The following is a 17,368-nucleotide window of genomic DNA, read 5'->3' as shown; positions in this document are numbered from 1 at the left end:
CAATGGCCAGAGCTTCAGTGATCTGAAGCCAGGAGCCAGGAGCTTCTTCTGGGTCTCCCGTGTGGTGTGTGGGTGCAGGGGCCCAAGGACTTGGGCCATCTTCCACTGCTTTCCCAGGTCATCACAGAGAGCTAGATCAGAAGTGGAGCAGCTGAGACTTGAACCGGCGCCCGTATGGGATGCCAGCGCTGGATGCAGCGGCTTTACCTGCTACACCACAGTGCTGGCCCCCTAAATGTACTTTTTTAAAGGATATAAATTTCCGTGCCATAAATTTAGTATGAACTTGGTCTGATGTTCTGATTATTAAGGCTCTTCTTTTAATAATAAAAATATATTGAAAATATATTATTGCCAAAGTTTCCTATTTTCATGGTATCCTATGATTTATGGATTTTCTTTTCATTTTATAGTTGAAGGCAATACTCGAGAGGTCAGAAAATAAGCAAAATTCATTTGATTGTTATGTCTTGCTAGAATCCAGAACTCTTAGCCACTGTGAGAGACTAAACTATTTATTCTATATCATTTAATATCTGTCTTTTTAATAAAAAAGTTCATAGAAGGTACAGGAGGTATTGAAATAATTACAAAAGGATAACCTTTTGCTGTTTTTATTTTAGAATTTGTTGTCCACGGTATGGAGAGAGAAGGCAAACTGAAAGCGACTGGGGGAAGCGCTGTGTGGACAAGTTTGACATTATTGGGATTATTGGTGAGGGAACCTATGGCCAAGTATATAAAGCCAAGGACAAAGATACTGGTAAATATTTCCACAAAGTTTATCTGTCAGAATTAACAATTTAGCAATGCTAATGTCTTTTATGCAAATTGGATTTAGAGCAAATAAAGTGTCCCAAAAGAATATATAATCTACCAGGGATGAGTTCCAGGACACCCTTATTAACTCTGTGGTATTGGTTCCAGGACATCCCTTTCCCATGACAAAATCTGCAGATACTTCCAAGTTTCTTTTATAAAATGGCATAGTATTTGCATATAACCTATCCATACCCTCCTGTGTACTTTTAAGTCATCTCTAGCAGACTTCTGTTACCCAATATAATGTAAATGCTTTGTGAATAGTTGTTTTACTATCTTGTTTAAGGTATAATGATAAGAGAAATAGTCTTTACTTGTTAAGTACAGACACAATTTTATTTCCCTCAAATATTTTTGAACCATAATTGATTGAATAATTCATGGATATGGAACTTAAAAGATATGAAGGACTCAACTGAATAATTATTACTGTTTTAAATGTTTTCCTAAGATTGATTGATTTATTTGAAAGGCAGAGTGACAGAGAGATCATCCATCCACTGGTTCACTCCCGAAATGATCACAATGGCCAGGGCTGGGCCAGGCCGAATACAGGAGCCAGAAACTCCATCCACATCTCCCAAATGGAAGACAGGAATTCAAGTACTTGAGATCTGTTTCCCAGGTGCTTTAGCAGGCAGCTGCATCAGAAGTGGAATAGCCAGGACTTGAACTGGTACTCTGATATGGGATACAGTAGCATCCTAATTTGTTGTGTCATAATACCCACTCCATTACTGTTTTAAAGCCCTCCTTTTGGGGTGGGCATTGTGGCACAGTATATTAAGCCTCTGCTTGACACACTGGCATCCTGTTTTGGAGTGCCAGTTTTAGTCCTGGCTGCTCTACTTCTGATCCAGCTCCCTGCTAATATGCCACAGAAAACAGTGGATAGCAGCCCAAAGACTTGAGCCCCTGCAACCCATGTGAGAAATGCACATGGAGTTCCAGGCTCCTGACTTCATCCTAGCCCAGCTCCAGCTATTGTGGCCCTTTGGAGAATGAACCAGCGGATGACAGATCTCTCTGCCACTCTGCCTTTCAAGTAAATAACTGAATAAATCTTTAAACAAAAACAAAAACTCTTTTTGAAACATTCTATAGCTTGCTAATTTTTTAATTTATTTTCTTTTTTTTTTGTTTATTTTATTTTAAGGAAAAGGGTTTATTGGGAAAAATCCAGCAGGCCGGAAGGAAGGAACGAGGAAGGAAAAAGAGAGAGTAAGAGAGAGAGAGAGGAGAGAAGAGAAGAGAGAGGAGAGGAGCTAGCGAATAGAGAGCAAGCGAGAAACGAGCAAGAGAAGAGAGCAGAGAGCTAATAATTTTTTTTAACAAATAAAGTTTATAGGTCTTTGTTAGGGAATGGGGATCTTTTTTGAAAATAAAATGAATAATTTGAATTACATTTTTAAAAAATTTTCCATGCTTTATTTATTTGAAAGAGAGACAGATAGTCACAAAGAGATTGCCTATCCTGCTTCACTCCCCAAATACCCACAACAGCCAAGACTAAGCCAGGCCAATGCCAAAAGCCAGGAACCCAACCCAGGTCTCCCTTATGAGTATCAGGGACCAACTACTTGAGCCATCTGCCAAAAAAAAGCTAGGATCAAGAGTAGAGCTGAGACTCAAACATATACACTCCAATATGTGATGTGGATATCCAAAGTGGTGTCTTAACTGCTATGCCAAATGGCCACTCTTGATATATTTCAATAATGGAATATTTTTAGGCCTATCTGAATAGTGAATTAAAAATAAACTCCAGTGGAGCCAGTGTTGTGATGCAACAGGTTAAGTAGTTACTCATGATGCTGGCGTCTGTTATTGAGTTCTGAATGCTCTGCTTTCTATCCATTTCCCTGCTGATATGCCTGAGAAAGCAGTAGAAAGTGACCTGCGCACCGACATGAGAGACCTGGATAGATTTCCAGGCTCCTGGCTTTTTCCTGGCTATTGTGGTCACTTAGGGGAAGAACCAGCAGCAGATAGATGTCCTCCTCCCCCAGTTTCTCTACTTTTACTTTTTCTCTATCCTTCTGTCTTTCAAATAAAATATGTAAATCTGAAAGAGATAGGAGAAATTCCTAAGGCTTAAAAAAAAATCAAAGGCTATCTTTCAGGGCAAAATATGTATTGTTGGTTTATAATGGTGACTAAAAAATGCTAATTGATTATGATAACACTTTGAATTTGTTTGGCAGGAGAACTGGTGGCTCTGAAAAAGGTGAGACTAGACAATGAGAAAGAGGGCTTCCCAATCACAGCCATTCGTGAGATCAAAATTCTTCGTCAGTTAATCCATCGGAGTGTTGTTAACATGAAGGAAATTGTCACAGATAAACAAGATGCATTGGATTTCAAGAAGGACAAAGGTACAGCAAAGAATCACGTTTCTACAGGGTAGATTAGCATAATCTTGTTTTTCTTTCTTTTGCTTGTTTTTGTGAATTTTCAGATAGATTGGGCTAAAGTCTGGTTTCTATCTATATTCCCATAGCAGAATTAAGATGTTGGCAGATTGCTTTTGTGCTGAACAGTGCTTGTTTTATAAAATGTCCACTCTTCATCAAAATACTCTATACTTCTGAAAATCATTCTTAATTAGTCAAATATGCATTAGGTAGGTAGAGTCTGCTGTAACATCTAATAAAGACTGCAGGTAGATTATTTAAGATGTTCTGCCAACCAACTGTTCTCAAGTTTTTGAAGTCTCTTTTCCCGCTCTCTTTTTCTTTTCTTTTTTTTTTTTTTTTTTCAAATTATAAAATAGTAGTGGAAATTAAAGCCAAGTTAATCAGTTACTATCATTTTTACATCTTTCCTTCTGGTTATTGTCTATATGTATCCATATTTTTACATAGTTTTGCATTAATGCATTTTAGAATTCAAAACGGGTTTTTTTTTGTTTGTTTTTTGTTTTGTTTTAGATTTATTTATTTGTTTGAAAAGCAGAGTTACAGAGAGAAAGAGAGATCTTGCATCCACTGGTTCACTGCTCAAATGGCCACAATGGCTGGGCCAGGCCAAAGGCAGGAGCCAGGAGCTTCTTCCAGGTCTCCCACATGGGGACAGGGGCCCAAGCACTTGGGTCATCTTCCATGGTTTCCTAGACTCAATAGCAGGGAGCTGGATCGAATGTGAAGCAACTGGGACTTAAACCAGCACCCCGTAGTGGATGCCAGTGGGTGTCTCAGGCAGGGGCTTAAGCTGCTACACAACAACTGGGTCACATTTATTTCTAAAACAGTCTTTATCAGGAGGTTCACACAGTGGTTTGATTTCCTGGAGTTGTAACTTTTGTGTTTGCTTGAGAGAGAAAATTGTTTATTATTTCCACACTTAGTTTGAAGTAATCTACATATGACATAATCCAACCTACTTTTATTATTCTTTAAATTTTATTTGAAAGGTAGACAGAGATTGTCCTTCTACTGGTTCACTCCCCAAATGCCTTCAACAGCCAGGGCTAGGCCAGGCTGAAGCCAGGAGTCCAGTGCTCTTTTTTTTTTTTTTTTTTTTTTTTAATTTTTGATAGGCAGAGTGGACAGTGAGAGAGAGAGACAGAGAGAGAAAGGTCTTCCCTTGCCGTTGGTTCACCCTCCAATGGCCGCCGCTGCAGCCGGCGCACCGCGCTGATCCGATGGCAGGAGCCAGGATCCAGGTGCTTTTTCCTGGTCTCCCATGGGGTGCAGGGCCCAAGCACCTGGGCCATCCTCCACTGCACTCCCTGGCCATAGCAGAGAGCTGGCCTGGAAGAGGGGCAACCGGGACAGAATCCGGCGCCCCGACCGGGACTAGAACCCGGTGTGCCGGCGCCGCAAGGTGGAGGATTAGCCTATTGAGCCACGGCGCCGGCTCGTCCAGTGCTCTTAACCATATCTCTCAGGTAGATGGCTGGGACTCAAGTACTTGAGTCATCTACTGCCTCCCAGGATGCACATTAGTGGGATGCTGGATCAGAAGTAGTACTACCTGGGATTTGAACCAGGCACTCTGACATGGGTTATAGGCATCACATGTAGTGACTTAAGCTGCTGTGCCAAGCACTCATTCCCCAGTCTACTTTTATTAAAGCAATTCTGAAGGTTTAGAGGTGGGCAGTAGATTTTAGGGTCAAGTGATGACATGACATCTAGGAATATAGTCTGGCGTAGTAAAAGAGAATTTGATTGAAGTATATAAAACTAGGAGGCAATGACTAAAGTAAAATTGGGTTTATTTACAGAACCATAAGAATATTATGCCTTGGGGAACAGCATATCTTGAGCTTAATGGAGATAGTTTTAAAGCAAATAAAATGAAATTTTGATTATACAATAATATTTAGGCAAATTAATATGAATAGAATTAAGAAATAGTAGGAATGAATGGGCATTGTAGTGCGTCAAGTGAAGCTGCCACTTGGGACACCCACATCCCGTATCAGTGCCAGTTTGAGTCCTGGCTGCTGTGCTTCTGAACCACCTCCCTACTAATTCCATGTAAAGCAGTAGATGATGGCTCAAGTACCACATGGGAAATCTGGATGGAGTTCCTGGCTCCTGGCTTTGGCCTGTTCCAACCCTGGCTGTAATGACCATTTGGGAAGTGAACCAGCACATGGAAAATTTCGCCATGTCTTTGTTTCTCTGTCACTCTACTATTCAAATAAATATTTTTTGTTTAACATATACTAGATGTATTTCTGGGAATTTTTAAATTTTTTCTGCTTTTTATAGGATACATGTAGCTAGTTTCTGTAAGGACACAGAAGAAAATGCTAATTTGTTGCTTCTGAGTAGGGGCTTATTTTTCATCGATGCCATTTTGTACCATTTAAATAATTTTCTATGTATTGCTTAAGCTCTTTTACAAATTTATAAGGGGCTAGCATTGTGGCGCAGTGGGTTAAAATAGGCTGCTGCCTGTGACACTGGCATTCCATATTCGAGTGCCGGTTCAAGTCCTGGCTGCTCTGCTTCCAATCCAGCTCCCTGTTAATGCTCCTGGAAAGGTAACAGAAAATGACCAAAGTGCTTGGGCCCCTGCCATCCATGTGGAAGACCTGGATGGAGTTCCTGGTTCTTGCTTTGGCTTAGCCCAGCCCCAGCCATTGGGGCCATTTGGGTAGTGAACTAGTGGATAGAAGGTCAGTTTTTCTCTCCGCGCACACACACACACCCCATCCCTCTATAACTGCTTTCAGATAAATAAATAATTATTTTTTAACAAATAAAATATTATAAGACAGTAAGCCAATCAATGTTGTAATTCATACCATTGTGGAAAAATTGAAACTATAGAAGAATAAAATAAAATGGCAATCACTTTTCTCTAACTTCATCCCAATATACCATGGAAAATCACCATAATATTAACATTTTGGTATATTTACTTCTGGTAGTTTCTACTGTACATATTATATTTGTTTTAACATAACTGAGGTCAAAGTATATTTAATGTATAACTTGTCATAAGCAACAAGCAATTTCTCATTATTAGCATGTTTTAATAGCATTAAGAAACATATCCAAACTATTTTTCCACCCAGTCCCTTTGTCTACTGGTTCACTCCCTAAGTGGCTGGGGCACTGGCCAAAGCCAGGAGCCTAGAATTCCATCTGGGTCTCCCACGTGGTTGGCAGGGGCCCAAACCCTTGGGCCATCTTTTGCTGCCTTCCCAAGAGCATTAGCAGAGATCTAGAAGTGGAGTGCCAAGGACTCGAATCTGCACTCTGATATGGGATGTTGTCATCATAGGTGGCAGCTTAACCCACTACACCACAATACCAGCCACTAGTTATCAGTTTTTATATTATAATAGGGATGGGTGTTTGTCACAGCCGTTAAGTCAGCACTTAAGGTACATGTATCTCATATTGAAGTGCCTGGGTTCAAGTCTGGGCTCTGCTTCCAATTCCAGCTTCCTGCTAATATCCCCCAGAAGGCAGAAGGTTATGGCTCAAGTAGTTGGGCCCTTGCTACCCATGTGGGAGTCCTGAATTGAGTTCTTGGCCCCTAGCTTCTGCCTGGTCCATTCTCAGCTGTTGTGGGCATTTGAAGAATAAACCAGTAGGTTTAAAGTCTTGCTCTCTCTCTCTCTCTTTCTCTTTGTCTTTCAAATAAATAAAAATAGGTTAAGAATTATTTTGAAAAAAAGTATTTTAGTAACACTGCCTTGAGTGTCTTTGGTAGTGCATAAATTTTTGTATTATGATTTATTTTCTTAGTGTAGCTTTTTAGATATGGAGTTATTTGTTCAAGGAGATTTTCATATTTAATGTTAGATGGCTTATAAAAAATGATAGTAACAATTTATTTCTCATCAGTGAGTGCCCATCACCCTTTATCTTACCCAGTGTTGAGTACAGTCTTGTACCTCATGATGTTGTTTTGGTCCACAACAGACTGCATATCCAACAATATTTAAGGAGTCTTTTAAAAGGTCACAGAAAAATGTGTATTTTGAAAAAAACTGCATGGGTTTCAAAATTTTTTGCATAGAACAAACTTGTTTTAATTTCATTTTTCCATGAAACTTTGATGTGCCTTGTATATCATAGATCGTAAGTGTGTAGTAAGCAATACTAAGTAAGTTTGTGTAAGTACATCTGATTTTCACATGTCAGAATTTCCTGATAACACATTTCTCACAGAGTATTCCCGTAGTTAAACAATACATGGTTGCATCTTTTTAAAACATTGTCATGTGGATAGATGAAGTGTATGATACCATTCTGGATTGCATTCCTTGTATTTACTTCTGAGGTTTTTTGCTGTGTTTCTTAGTTTTACTTACTTTCTCATTTCTGAGATGTCCTTTATCTGCTTATCTTCTACAGTTTTATTTTTTATTTTTTAAAGACTCTTCTGCAGTTTTTTTGTTTTTTTGTTTTTTTGTTTTTTTTTTTTTTGACAGGCAGAGTGGACAGTGAGAGAGAGAGAGACAGAAAGGTCTTCCTTTGCCCTCCAATGGCCGCAACGGCCGGCGCACTGCGCTGATCCGAAAGCAGGAGCCAGGTGCTTCTGGTCTCCCATGGGGTGCAGGGCCCAAGCACTTGGCCCATCCTCCACTGCACTCCCGGGCCACAGCAGAGAGCTGGCCTGGAAGAGGGGCAACCGAGACAGAATCCGGTGCCCCAACCAGGACTAGAACCTGGTGTGCCAGCGCCACAAGGTGGAGGATTAGCCTATTAAGCCGCGGCGCCGGCCTCTTCTGCAGTTTTAAACCAATTTTTTCTTATTCATTTGTGTAAGGTCTTAGGTTAAACCCTATAAAATATTCCTTTAATGCATTGTTTATTAATTTTATTGGGTCATGGACTTCTTTGAACATTTTAAGGAAAGAAAAAGTGTTTAAAATTTTGCATACTATTTCAGGAAGTTCAAAGATTCCTTGTAACCTACCCCCTAGATTTAGAATTCCTACCATTTTGCTACTAATAGAATTTTATTTTTTTAAGCGTATTTTATTTTATTTATTTGAAAGAGAAACAGATCTCCTATCCACTAGTTCATTCCCCAAATGCCTGCAGCAGCTGGGGCTGTGCCAGGTCAAAGCCAAGAGCTGGGAATTCAGTCTAGGTTTTCCATGTGGGAGGCAGGGACCCAGCTACTTCAGCCATCACTTGCTGCCACCCAAGGTGCACCTTAGCAGAAAACTAGAATCAGGAGCAGAGCTGGGACTCAAATCTAGGCATTCCAATATCCAGTGTGGCCATCCCAAGTGATGTCTTAACTACTGCCCCAAATGTCTGCTAGTAGGAAGAATTTTAGACTGGATAGATCAGGTCTAATTTTTATTATGTCACAGTATTTGCCTCTGTCATGTACTCTGCCAAAAGTAGAAAGAGTGTGAATTTTAAGTCACAACTATTCTCTTAACATACTTCTCACTCTTTATCTGCATGATGAATTAGATGATTCATCTTTTAATTCTTAAATACTATGAATTTTAGTAATTTATACCAAATAAACTGTGTGACCCCTGGCATATTATGTGAGTCCTATTAACTAAAGACTTAACAGAAGTAAACAATAGGTAACAAATTGGCATGGTTGTTTTACAAATAGAACTTTATTTACAACAGGCAGCAGACTGGATTTGTCCCAAGGTCCCTAATTTACTGATTGACTTAGCTCATGAAAGTCTAGTAATACATCCAGATCATGACAGTTGTTCCCTCAATACGTAAGTAGTCCAAAGAGCACTGGATTAAGAGTCAGAAGGTTAATTAAGATGGCTTCTGGTAGTTATTATTAAAGAAGGCAGATTTTTCAATGGATCTTAGTTTTACTTTCTTCATCTATAATATAAAGACAGCCTTGGGGTCAACTCCAAAATTATATTTAAATTTGAGGCAGTGTGATTTCAGCATCCTTTGTTTCTTGTTTTTAATTTTTTTCCCATATTACACAGGTGCCTTTTACCTTGTATTTGAATACATGGACCATGACTTAATGGGACTGCTAGAATCTGGTTTGGTGCACTTTTCTGAGGACCATATCAAGTCATTCATGAAACAGCTGATGGAAGGATTGGATTACTGTCACAAAAAGAATTTCCTGCATCGGGATATTAAGTGTTCTAACATTTTGCTGAATAACAGGTAACATAGTAACCAAATTAGTTAACCACTTTCTGAGTTACAGCTAGTTTGGATTATAGGTAGGCCCAGTAGTATATTTTTTGCATTTATATACATCTGATGTTTGTACCGTAGGAAAATCTTAGGTACAGGTACTCTAATCAGCAGAGCCTCCAGACTCAATGTTGGTAAGGATTAACAAAGGTAGAGACTCGCTCAAGTCCCATATGAATGAAAGCTTTTTGCTAGTCACTAAATAATACTGTGGCCCTAAGCAAATTAAAACACATGTTGAGTCCTCTTGTTTAGTGAGGAGAAATACTTTTGTTCCTATAGCTACCTTTGAGTCTGTCTTAGTTATTGCCATGCAGACACACATATAGTTGGTGACTGGCCTTTCTATCCCAGGTTTTAATAGTATAAACAGTCAGGAATCTGATAATTAATAGGTGTTAATTCTTCAGAAGATTTTATCATCTGCTTTCTATTTGCCCACACTGTATTGATGAAATTAATTGTATTATGTCCACCAGTCTTTGGTTATATCCCTCCCTGTTGGGATAAAGAACAAGTCTAGTACCACTAAAGTCAAGGTAGTGTTTGGTTTTTTAAGGTAATTGGGTTTTTATATCCATCTTTGTCTGATTCGCTCATTGTTTTAAACATTTCTGTTAAACTAACAAGCATTAACTAGATAGTAATATGAAATGATATGACACATTTCCTGCTTTCTGGAATAGAATAACCATCAATGGAGGGTTGTCTAGGGTTGTCATGGTTTTAGCCCTAAAAGCCTCATATGATTGGTCACTGTGGTATTCAGAGTTTTGTAGGGTTGCTAAACAAATTGTTCATTCAGTAAACATTTATTAAGCCCATTTTCTTCCTTGAATTTGGGAGCATCTGGGAAGATGCAGCCTTGATGAGGAATGAATAAGAATTTACCAGAAAGACTGACAATGGGAGATCAGATTTTTAAGCAAAGGAAGCTGCATGCACAGAAAAGCACATAAACATGATAAACATAACATGTCCGGAAAACTGTAAGCAAGTCGGTATTGCTAGAGCAAGAAGAATAAAACACATAGTGGCGAGAGATGAAGCCAAATGGTTACAAGGAGGCAATTTAGAGATCTGGTACAGTCTACTAAGGAGCTTCAACTTTGTAGTTGATGGGGTTCTGGTTTGGTTTTTTTATTTTAATTATACAAGTAATGCATTATTCTAAATTGTACTTAAATCCTTATTATGAGACAAACATAGTGTAAAAATATGATTCTTTCCCGTTGCTATCTTTGTGACTCACAATTCTCATTAAAGTTGGAGTTTGGTAACTCCATTCATATTAAATAATTCATAAATAATTTAATGGTAAGGGGAGCATTTGCCTGGCAGTTAAGTCCCATGTCCCACATGGGAGTACCATAGATTCAATACCCAGCTGTGACTTGTGACTCCAGTCTTCTGCTAATGCAGACCATGGAGGGCAGCAGTAATGGCTCAAGAATTAGGTCCTGACTGCCCATAGGGGAGATCTTGATTGTGCTCCCAGCTCCTGGCTTTACTCTGGCCTTGCCTTAGCTGGGGATTTGGACAGTGAACCAGTTGATGGAAGTGTGTTCTCTCTCTCTCTCTCTCTCTCTCTCTCTCAAAAAAAAAAAAAAAAAAAAAAAAGGTACAGGTTATGGCACAGTGAGTTAAGCTGTCATTTGGGATGCCCACCTGCCTTATGGGAGCACCAGCTCAAGTCCTGGTTCATTTGCTTCCAATCCACCTTTCTGCCAATGCACCTGGGAAGGCAGTGGATGATGTTTGGGTCCTGCCACCTATGTGGGAGACCCAGATGGAGTTCCTGACTCTTGGCTTCAGCCTGGCTCACTCACCAGCTATTGGGGATATTTAGGGAGTGAACTCAAAGATGGAAGATATTTTTTTCTTTCTCTTTCTGTCTATAGTTATGCCATCTTTAAGATAAATAAATATTTTTAAAAAGATCACTTGATGACTATCAGCTTTCAGCTTTCTGGCCTGAAGTATTGGTATGTGTTCTTCAGTTTCCTTTCCTCATGGGGAGATTTCTCAGGGCGAGGAGTAATTGGTAACCAATTGCTTGGTATCCTTTCTGATAGTTCAGGCTCCTTTGATTCCCTGACTTCCCATGGTCAGGCAGTTGATGAGGTTCAGTTCTAAATTGAACTCCCTCCCCAGGTTACTACTAAGCAAGATGCAGAGATTCCATGTTCTAATCTGATCCATCAGGCCTCTGGCCTTACTCACTTGGTCTATCTACCCAGAGGCCTCTGAGTGAGATGGCCTGGAAAACATGGTGAGGAGTCATCAGTGGGACAAGGAAGAGAGCAGTTAACCAGAAAGGGAGAAGAGCAGAGTGGGACTCCATGATGTTCGTTGTGTTTTAATTCTACAAATCTAGATGAGACCAAATTTTAGATATAGAGACACAAATCTTCTATTTTAGAAAGATCACTAATGATTCCTATATAGTGATAGACTGGAGAAAGGGAGACCTTCTTGAACTAGTCAGGCATTGCTAATAGGGATACACAGTGTAGGCTTGGTAGGTCAGTAGGATTTGGCAAGTTCATGAATAGTTGGGAATAAATAAAAGAAAGTAAGATAAGTTCCAGATTTCTGACTTGTAAGACAAACTACATTGGTGGGCCTACCAATCAGTATAAAGAATATAGAAGAAAGAGTATGGGTAGGTTGAGAAGTGAGTCTCTTTTCAATATGTGTGTTGTGTATACAGAATGTTGACATTTAATAGGCATATGGTTATATGGGAGCTCCAAACTGTCACTATAGATTTGGAAGTTACTAAACATGGAAAAAACATCAGAAGTGGGACTAAGAGAAACAATCAAAGAGATAGGAAGAGAATAAAAAAAAAATCATGAATTCAAAATAGGCAAGTGTAAAAAGAAAGCAGTCATAGCAACAGATGATGCAGACAAATTACAAGACCAAAGAAAAGAATCTGAAAAGTAAAAGGTCAATGGTGATGGCAGTTGAAGCAAGCAAAGGGTATGGAGCAGGAGAATGAGGGAGTGAGTAGCACAATTAATGCGAAGGAAGTGATAGTCACATAGTCACATCTTTTTTTTTTTTTTTTTTGGACAGGCAGAGTGTACAGTGAGAGAGAAAGACAGAGAGAAAGGTCTTCCTTTGCCATTGGTTCACCCTCCAATGGCTGGTGCGGCCGGTGTGCTGCAGCCGGCACACCGCGCTGATCCGATGGCAGGAGCCAGGTACTTATCCTGGTCTCCCATGGGGTGCAGGGCCCAAATACTTGGGCCATCCTCCACTGCACTCCCTGGCCACAGCAGAGAGCTGGCCTGGAAGAGGAGCAACCGGGACCGAATCCGGCGCCCCGGCTGGGACTAGAACCCAGTGTGCCGGCGCCGCAAGGCAGAGGATTAGCCTAGTGAGCTGCGGCGCCAGCCGATAGTCACATCTTTAATTTTTAGTTTATTTTAAGGATGTCAGAGATTTAAACATATTTAAATGCTAAAAGAAAAGAATATCGGGGCTGGCGCTGTGGCGGAGTGAGTAATGCCGCCGCCTGCAATGCCGGCATCCCATATGGGTGCTGATTGGAGACCCGGCTGCTTCACTTCTGATCCAGCTCTCTGCTATGGCCTGAGAAAGCAGTAGAAGATGGCCCAAGTCCTTGGGCCCCCGTACCCATGTGGGAGACCCGGAAGAAGCTCCTGGCTCCTGGCTTCGGATTGGTGCAGCTCTGACCGTTGCGGCCAATTGAGGAGTGAACCAGCGGATGGGAGACCTCTCTTTCTCTCACTGCCTCTCCTCTCTCTGTATAACTCTGACTTTCAAGTAAATAAATAAATCTTAAAAAAAAAAAATATCATTGGAAAGGGAGAAGTTGAAGATTCAGGAAAGAACCAAAATAATACAAAAGAACATTAGAGGAGATGAGATCAAGGCCATAGATTAGAAGGATTGACCATCCTTGAACCAAAAAATTGAGGACATACTTTTCCTATAATTGAAGGTAAAGAGGAAAGTGAGTGAGTTCATAGGAATGGTAGGACATTAATCTCATTTGAGGATTTTTCTTTTTTCATTGAAGAAGGTTGTTTACTGAGAGAGAATAAGGGATGGATTAAGGCATTAGGAGAATGCTAAAGGTTTATAGTGACAGATAAGCAGAATAGGAGATGTTGCTCTCTGAAGACAAGTTTAAGGACTAACCAACAACATTCAGTACTTAAGTGAGAAGAGCAAACTATACATTTTGCATTCCTACCAAGTGATATGACTGTATGATTTTTGTACTGTAACTTGTGTTTAACTTTCAGGTTAATCAGTAAAAGCAAAATTTTCTATTGATCCAGAATTAGGAATTTATGGGTTAAATATATCAAAAGATCACAAGTAATGGTTATTACAAGGACAGTAGTTTAGATAATTGACCAAGGATCCAGGCCGCTTAGCAAAAAGTAAAATGTGAGGGACACTTGACCTATGAGGAGTAAATTTGAGGGAGGAAATAGAAGCATCACATACTTGAAGGTCTTGTCAAAAGGCAGTTAAGGGCCGGCGCCGTGGCTCAATAGGCTAATGCAGTGCCGGCATGCCGGGTTCTAGTCCTGGTCGGGGCGCCGGATTCTGTCCCGGTTGCCCCTCTTCCAGTCCAGCTCTCTGCTGTGGCCCGGGAAGGCAGTGGAGGATGGCCCAAGTGTTTGGGCCCTGCACCTGTATGGGAGACCAGGAGAAGCACCTGGCTCCTGGCTTCAGATCAGCGCAGTGTGCCGGCTGCAGCAGCCATTGGAGGGTGAACCAACTGTAAAAGGAAGACCTTTCTTTCTGTCTCTCTCTCACTGTACACTCTGCCTGTCAAAAAAAAAAAAAAAAGGCAGTTAAACCCAATCAGAAAGGATTCCCTGCATCTCCCTATATTTGTCTTATTCCTGTAAAACAGGATATTAACAATTTGATGACATTTCTATTTTAATATTTGGGAGTGTGTACTTTTTTTTAAAGATTTATTTTATTTATTTGAAAGAGTTATAGAGAGAGGTAGAGACAGAAAGAGAGGTCTTCCATTTGCTGGTTCACTCTCTAGATGGCCCCAACAGCTGGAGCTGTACCGATCTGAAGCCAGGAGTCAGGAGCGTCTTCCAGATCTCCCATGTGAGTGCAGGAGCCCAAAGACTTGGGCCATCTTCTACTGCTTTCCCGGGCCACAGCAGAGAGCTGGATCGGAAGAGGAGCAACCGGGACTAGAACCGGCGCCCATATGGGATGCTGGCGCTTCAGCCTAGGGCTTTAACCCACTGCGCCACAGCGCCGGCCCCGACGTTTCTATTCTTTTATATAGCCCAAGGTTTCCAGTACGTCCACGCTTCATATATCATCTTAATGAGATCATTGGGAGGAAAAGCAGTTGTCAGTATAAGTGGTCTCAGATGTGTATAGCAGATTAATTTTATCTAAGAAACATTTATTTATTACTTTAGTTAGTATGAGACAGTTAGGAAATATGCTGGGTGTTGGTGATATTTAGGTGTAGCCTAATTTCCATAACTATGTATCTTTCATGTTTAATCCTACTATGTGCCTTAAGTCTTAGGTCATCTCAGACTCTCAGTAAAGATGCCAAGAAATTTAAGGAGTACTTTGTCTTACTATAAATTAACTATTTACTTTTTCACAAAAATGTTTTATTTATTTTCATCTACTTGAAAGAGCAACAGAGAGAGAGAAAGTGAGTTCTTCTGACCACTTATTTACTTCCCAAATGCCCGCAACTTCCAGGGCTGGGCCAGTCTGAAGCCAGGAACCAGGAACTCCATCCATGTGTCCCGAGTGGGTGGCAGGAGCCCAAGCAATTGAACCATTCCTTGTTGCCTCCCAGGATGCGATATGAGGAAGCTGGATCAGAAGCAGAGTAGCTGGGAGTCTATTCGTAGCTTGCTGTGCCCACAGTGTTTTCCTCTATTTCTTACTTTTTGCTTTTCTTAGAATTTGCTTGTAAGTTAATATAATTAATGTTCAGGGCAGGTGGGTAAGGTGTCTTTTCTAGGAATGATAAAGGTTGATTGAATGTAGAATTTTATTGCCAGTAATTACCTTCTTTTAATATTTCATCCCATTGTTCATACTTTGAGGAATATTTCCTAGCAGTCTCTTAGCCATCTCTTCCTGATGTGAGCAATCAGGCACTTACAAAAGAGTGAGCTGGCTTTTCATTTCCCAAGAGGTAACAAGGCTATAAAGATGATTAAATAAGCTATACATATTTAGATGACTGATTAATCAAAATAATTACTAAATGGTTTCTAGTTTCCTAACATTTTGTGTTATAAATAAATATTCCTCGACATCATGGCAAAGATAGAATAGTAAGCACAGCAAAATGTGATTGTGATCCCTTTAAGAAGTGATTCTCAAAGTATATTTCTCAGAGCAGCTGTATTGGTCTCACATGTGGACTTGTTAGAAATGTAGATTCATGAGCCCTTTACCTACCGAATCAGCATCTTTGAGAATGGGAACCGGGAATCTGTTTTATTTTATTTAAGATATATTTATTTATTTGAAAGAGAGAAGGAAAGACAGAGGGAAAGAGACCTTCCATCACTGGTTCACTCCCCAGATGGCCTCAATAGCCTGGGCTGGGCCAGGCCGAAGCCAAGAACCTGGGCCAAGCCAAAGCCAGGAGCCAGGAACTTCTTTGGAGTTTCCCACGTGGGCAGCAGGGGCCCAATACAGGGGCCATCTTCCACTGCTTTTCCCAGGACATTAGCAAGGAGCTGGATCAGAAATGGAGCAGCTGGTATTCAAACCAGCACCCATATGGGATGTTGGTGTCACAGGTGTACCCAGTATGACACAATGCCAGCCCCCGCAGTCTGTTTAACAAACTCACCAGGTGAAAGTGAAAACCCATCTAAGTTGATAATTGAATTTTTGTGGCATAGGAGATAAAGGCAGTGTGTTGGTAGAAAGGGCTTCCTTCATCATAAAAATTGTTTGCTCAGCTCACAGCTCTAATCCTAATAAATCACTAAAAAAGAGTTTTTGAAAAAACTTATAACTGCCAAGTTGTTATTTATTTTTTATTATGAAAAATGTCAAAATTATAAGAAAATTGAGACTCTACAGTGGTTAACATATACAATTAATTTTACCATATTTGCTTCTTATTTTTCTGCCTGAGTTAAATTAGATATTACATTTGTTCCTAAATACTGCAACAAAATTAAATATTCTCTAGCATCTTCTGAGACCCTGTCTATATTTTATGTTTTTTAATTACCTCAAAAAATGTCTTTACAGCTAGTTTCTTCAAACCAGAACTAATCATTGGTTATGGGCTGATTTTATTAGGCCTCTTAAATTTATTTTAACCTAGAACAACCTGTTCCTTTTACCCTCCAACAATAAATATTTAATCCAGCATGTTCTAGGCACTGTTGTTTACCAAGAAATAAAAGAAATGTTTGGTTCAATCCAAAACTGCAGTAGCTGTTCAACAAAAAGCCTAAGGCATTGTACACTGAAGCAGTCAAAAGAAACTGCATGGATAAAAAGACCAGTAAGAGTAGAAACAATAGAGCAAAGGGTAAAATTAGTTTTTATAATTCCTTTAATTTTTAAATTTGTGCTTGACTTTTCAGGTTTAGTTTGGAGGCTGCTGCTGTTACTTACAAAAATAATTGTTTTTTTATCTTACAGTGGGCAAATCAAACTAGCAGATTTTGGACTTGCTCGGCTCTATAACTCTGAAGAGAGGTGAGGTATTCATCAAAATTACATGTGGGGAATAGAAAGAATCCCTTTGGTCTTGTATATTCTAGTATTATTCAAGTTGCAGTAACTCTCAGAGTTTCCTAATCATCTGAATACTTAATACCTAGATTTTTAGTAAATCCTGTCTAAATTCTTGAGTCAGCTTTGGGCTAAATAAATTACTCTAGATTGGAATGAAAGTT

General features: G+C 39.9%; 1 protein-coding gene across 17 annotated transcripts in view; it reads left to right on the top strand.

Annotated features, from left to right (window-relative positions):
• Positions 1-17,368, top strand: part of CDK12 (cyclin dependent kinase 12) — a 79,941-nt gene that overhangs the window by 25,073 nt on the left and 37,500 nt on the right. For all 17 annotated transcript variants that reach the window (XR_016224155.1, XR_016224156.1, XR_016224154.1 and 14 more), the window contains exons 4-7: positions 624-763; positions 3,027-3,197; positions 9,224-9,413; positions 17,112-17,168. Coding sequence is in view for 4 of the 17 variants with exons in the window: in XM_002719338.5 (XP_002719384.3) it covers positions 624-763; positions 3,027-3,197; positions 9,224-9,413; positions 17,112-17,168 (558 nt within the window). In the remaining 13 variants the exon portion in view is untranslated. The remainder of the gene's footprint in view (positions 1-623; positions 764-3,026; positions 3,198-9,223; positions 9,414-17,111; positions 17,169-17,368) is intronic.

The sequence above is a fragment of the Oryctolagus cuniculus genome, chromosome 17 (assembly GCF_051225735.1).
Source record: "Oryctolagus cuniculus isolate XC-2025 breed Fujian yellow rabbit chromosome 17, ASM5122573v1, whole genome shotgun sequence".
Classification (NCBI taxonomy): Eukaryota; Metazoa; Chordata; class Mammalia; order Lagomorpha; family Leporidae; genus Oryctolagus; species Oryctolagus cuniculus.
The sequence above is the reverse complement of the archived record's forward strand: the minus strand, read 5'-3'. Positions and strand labels throughout refer to the sequence as shown.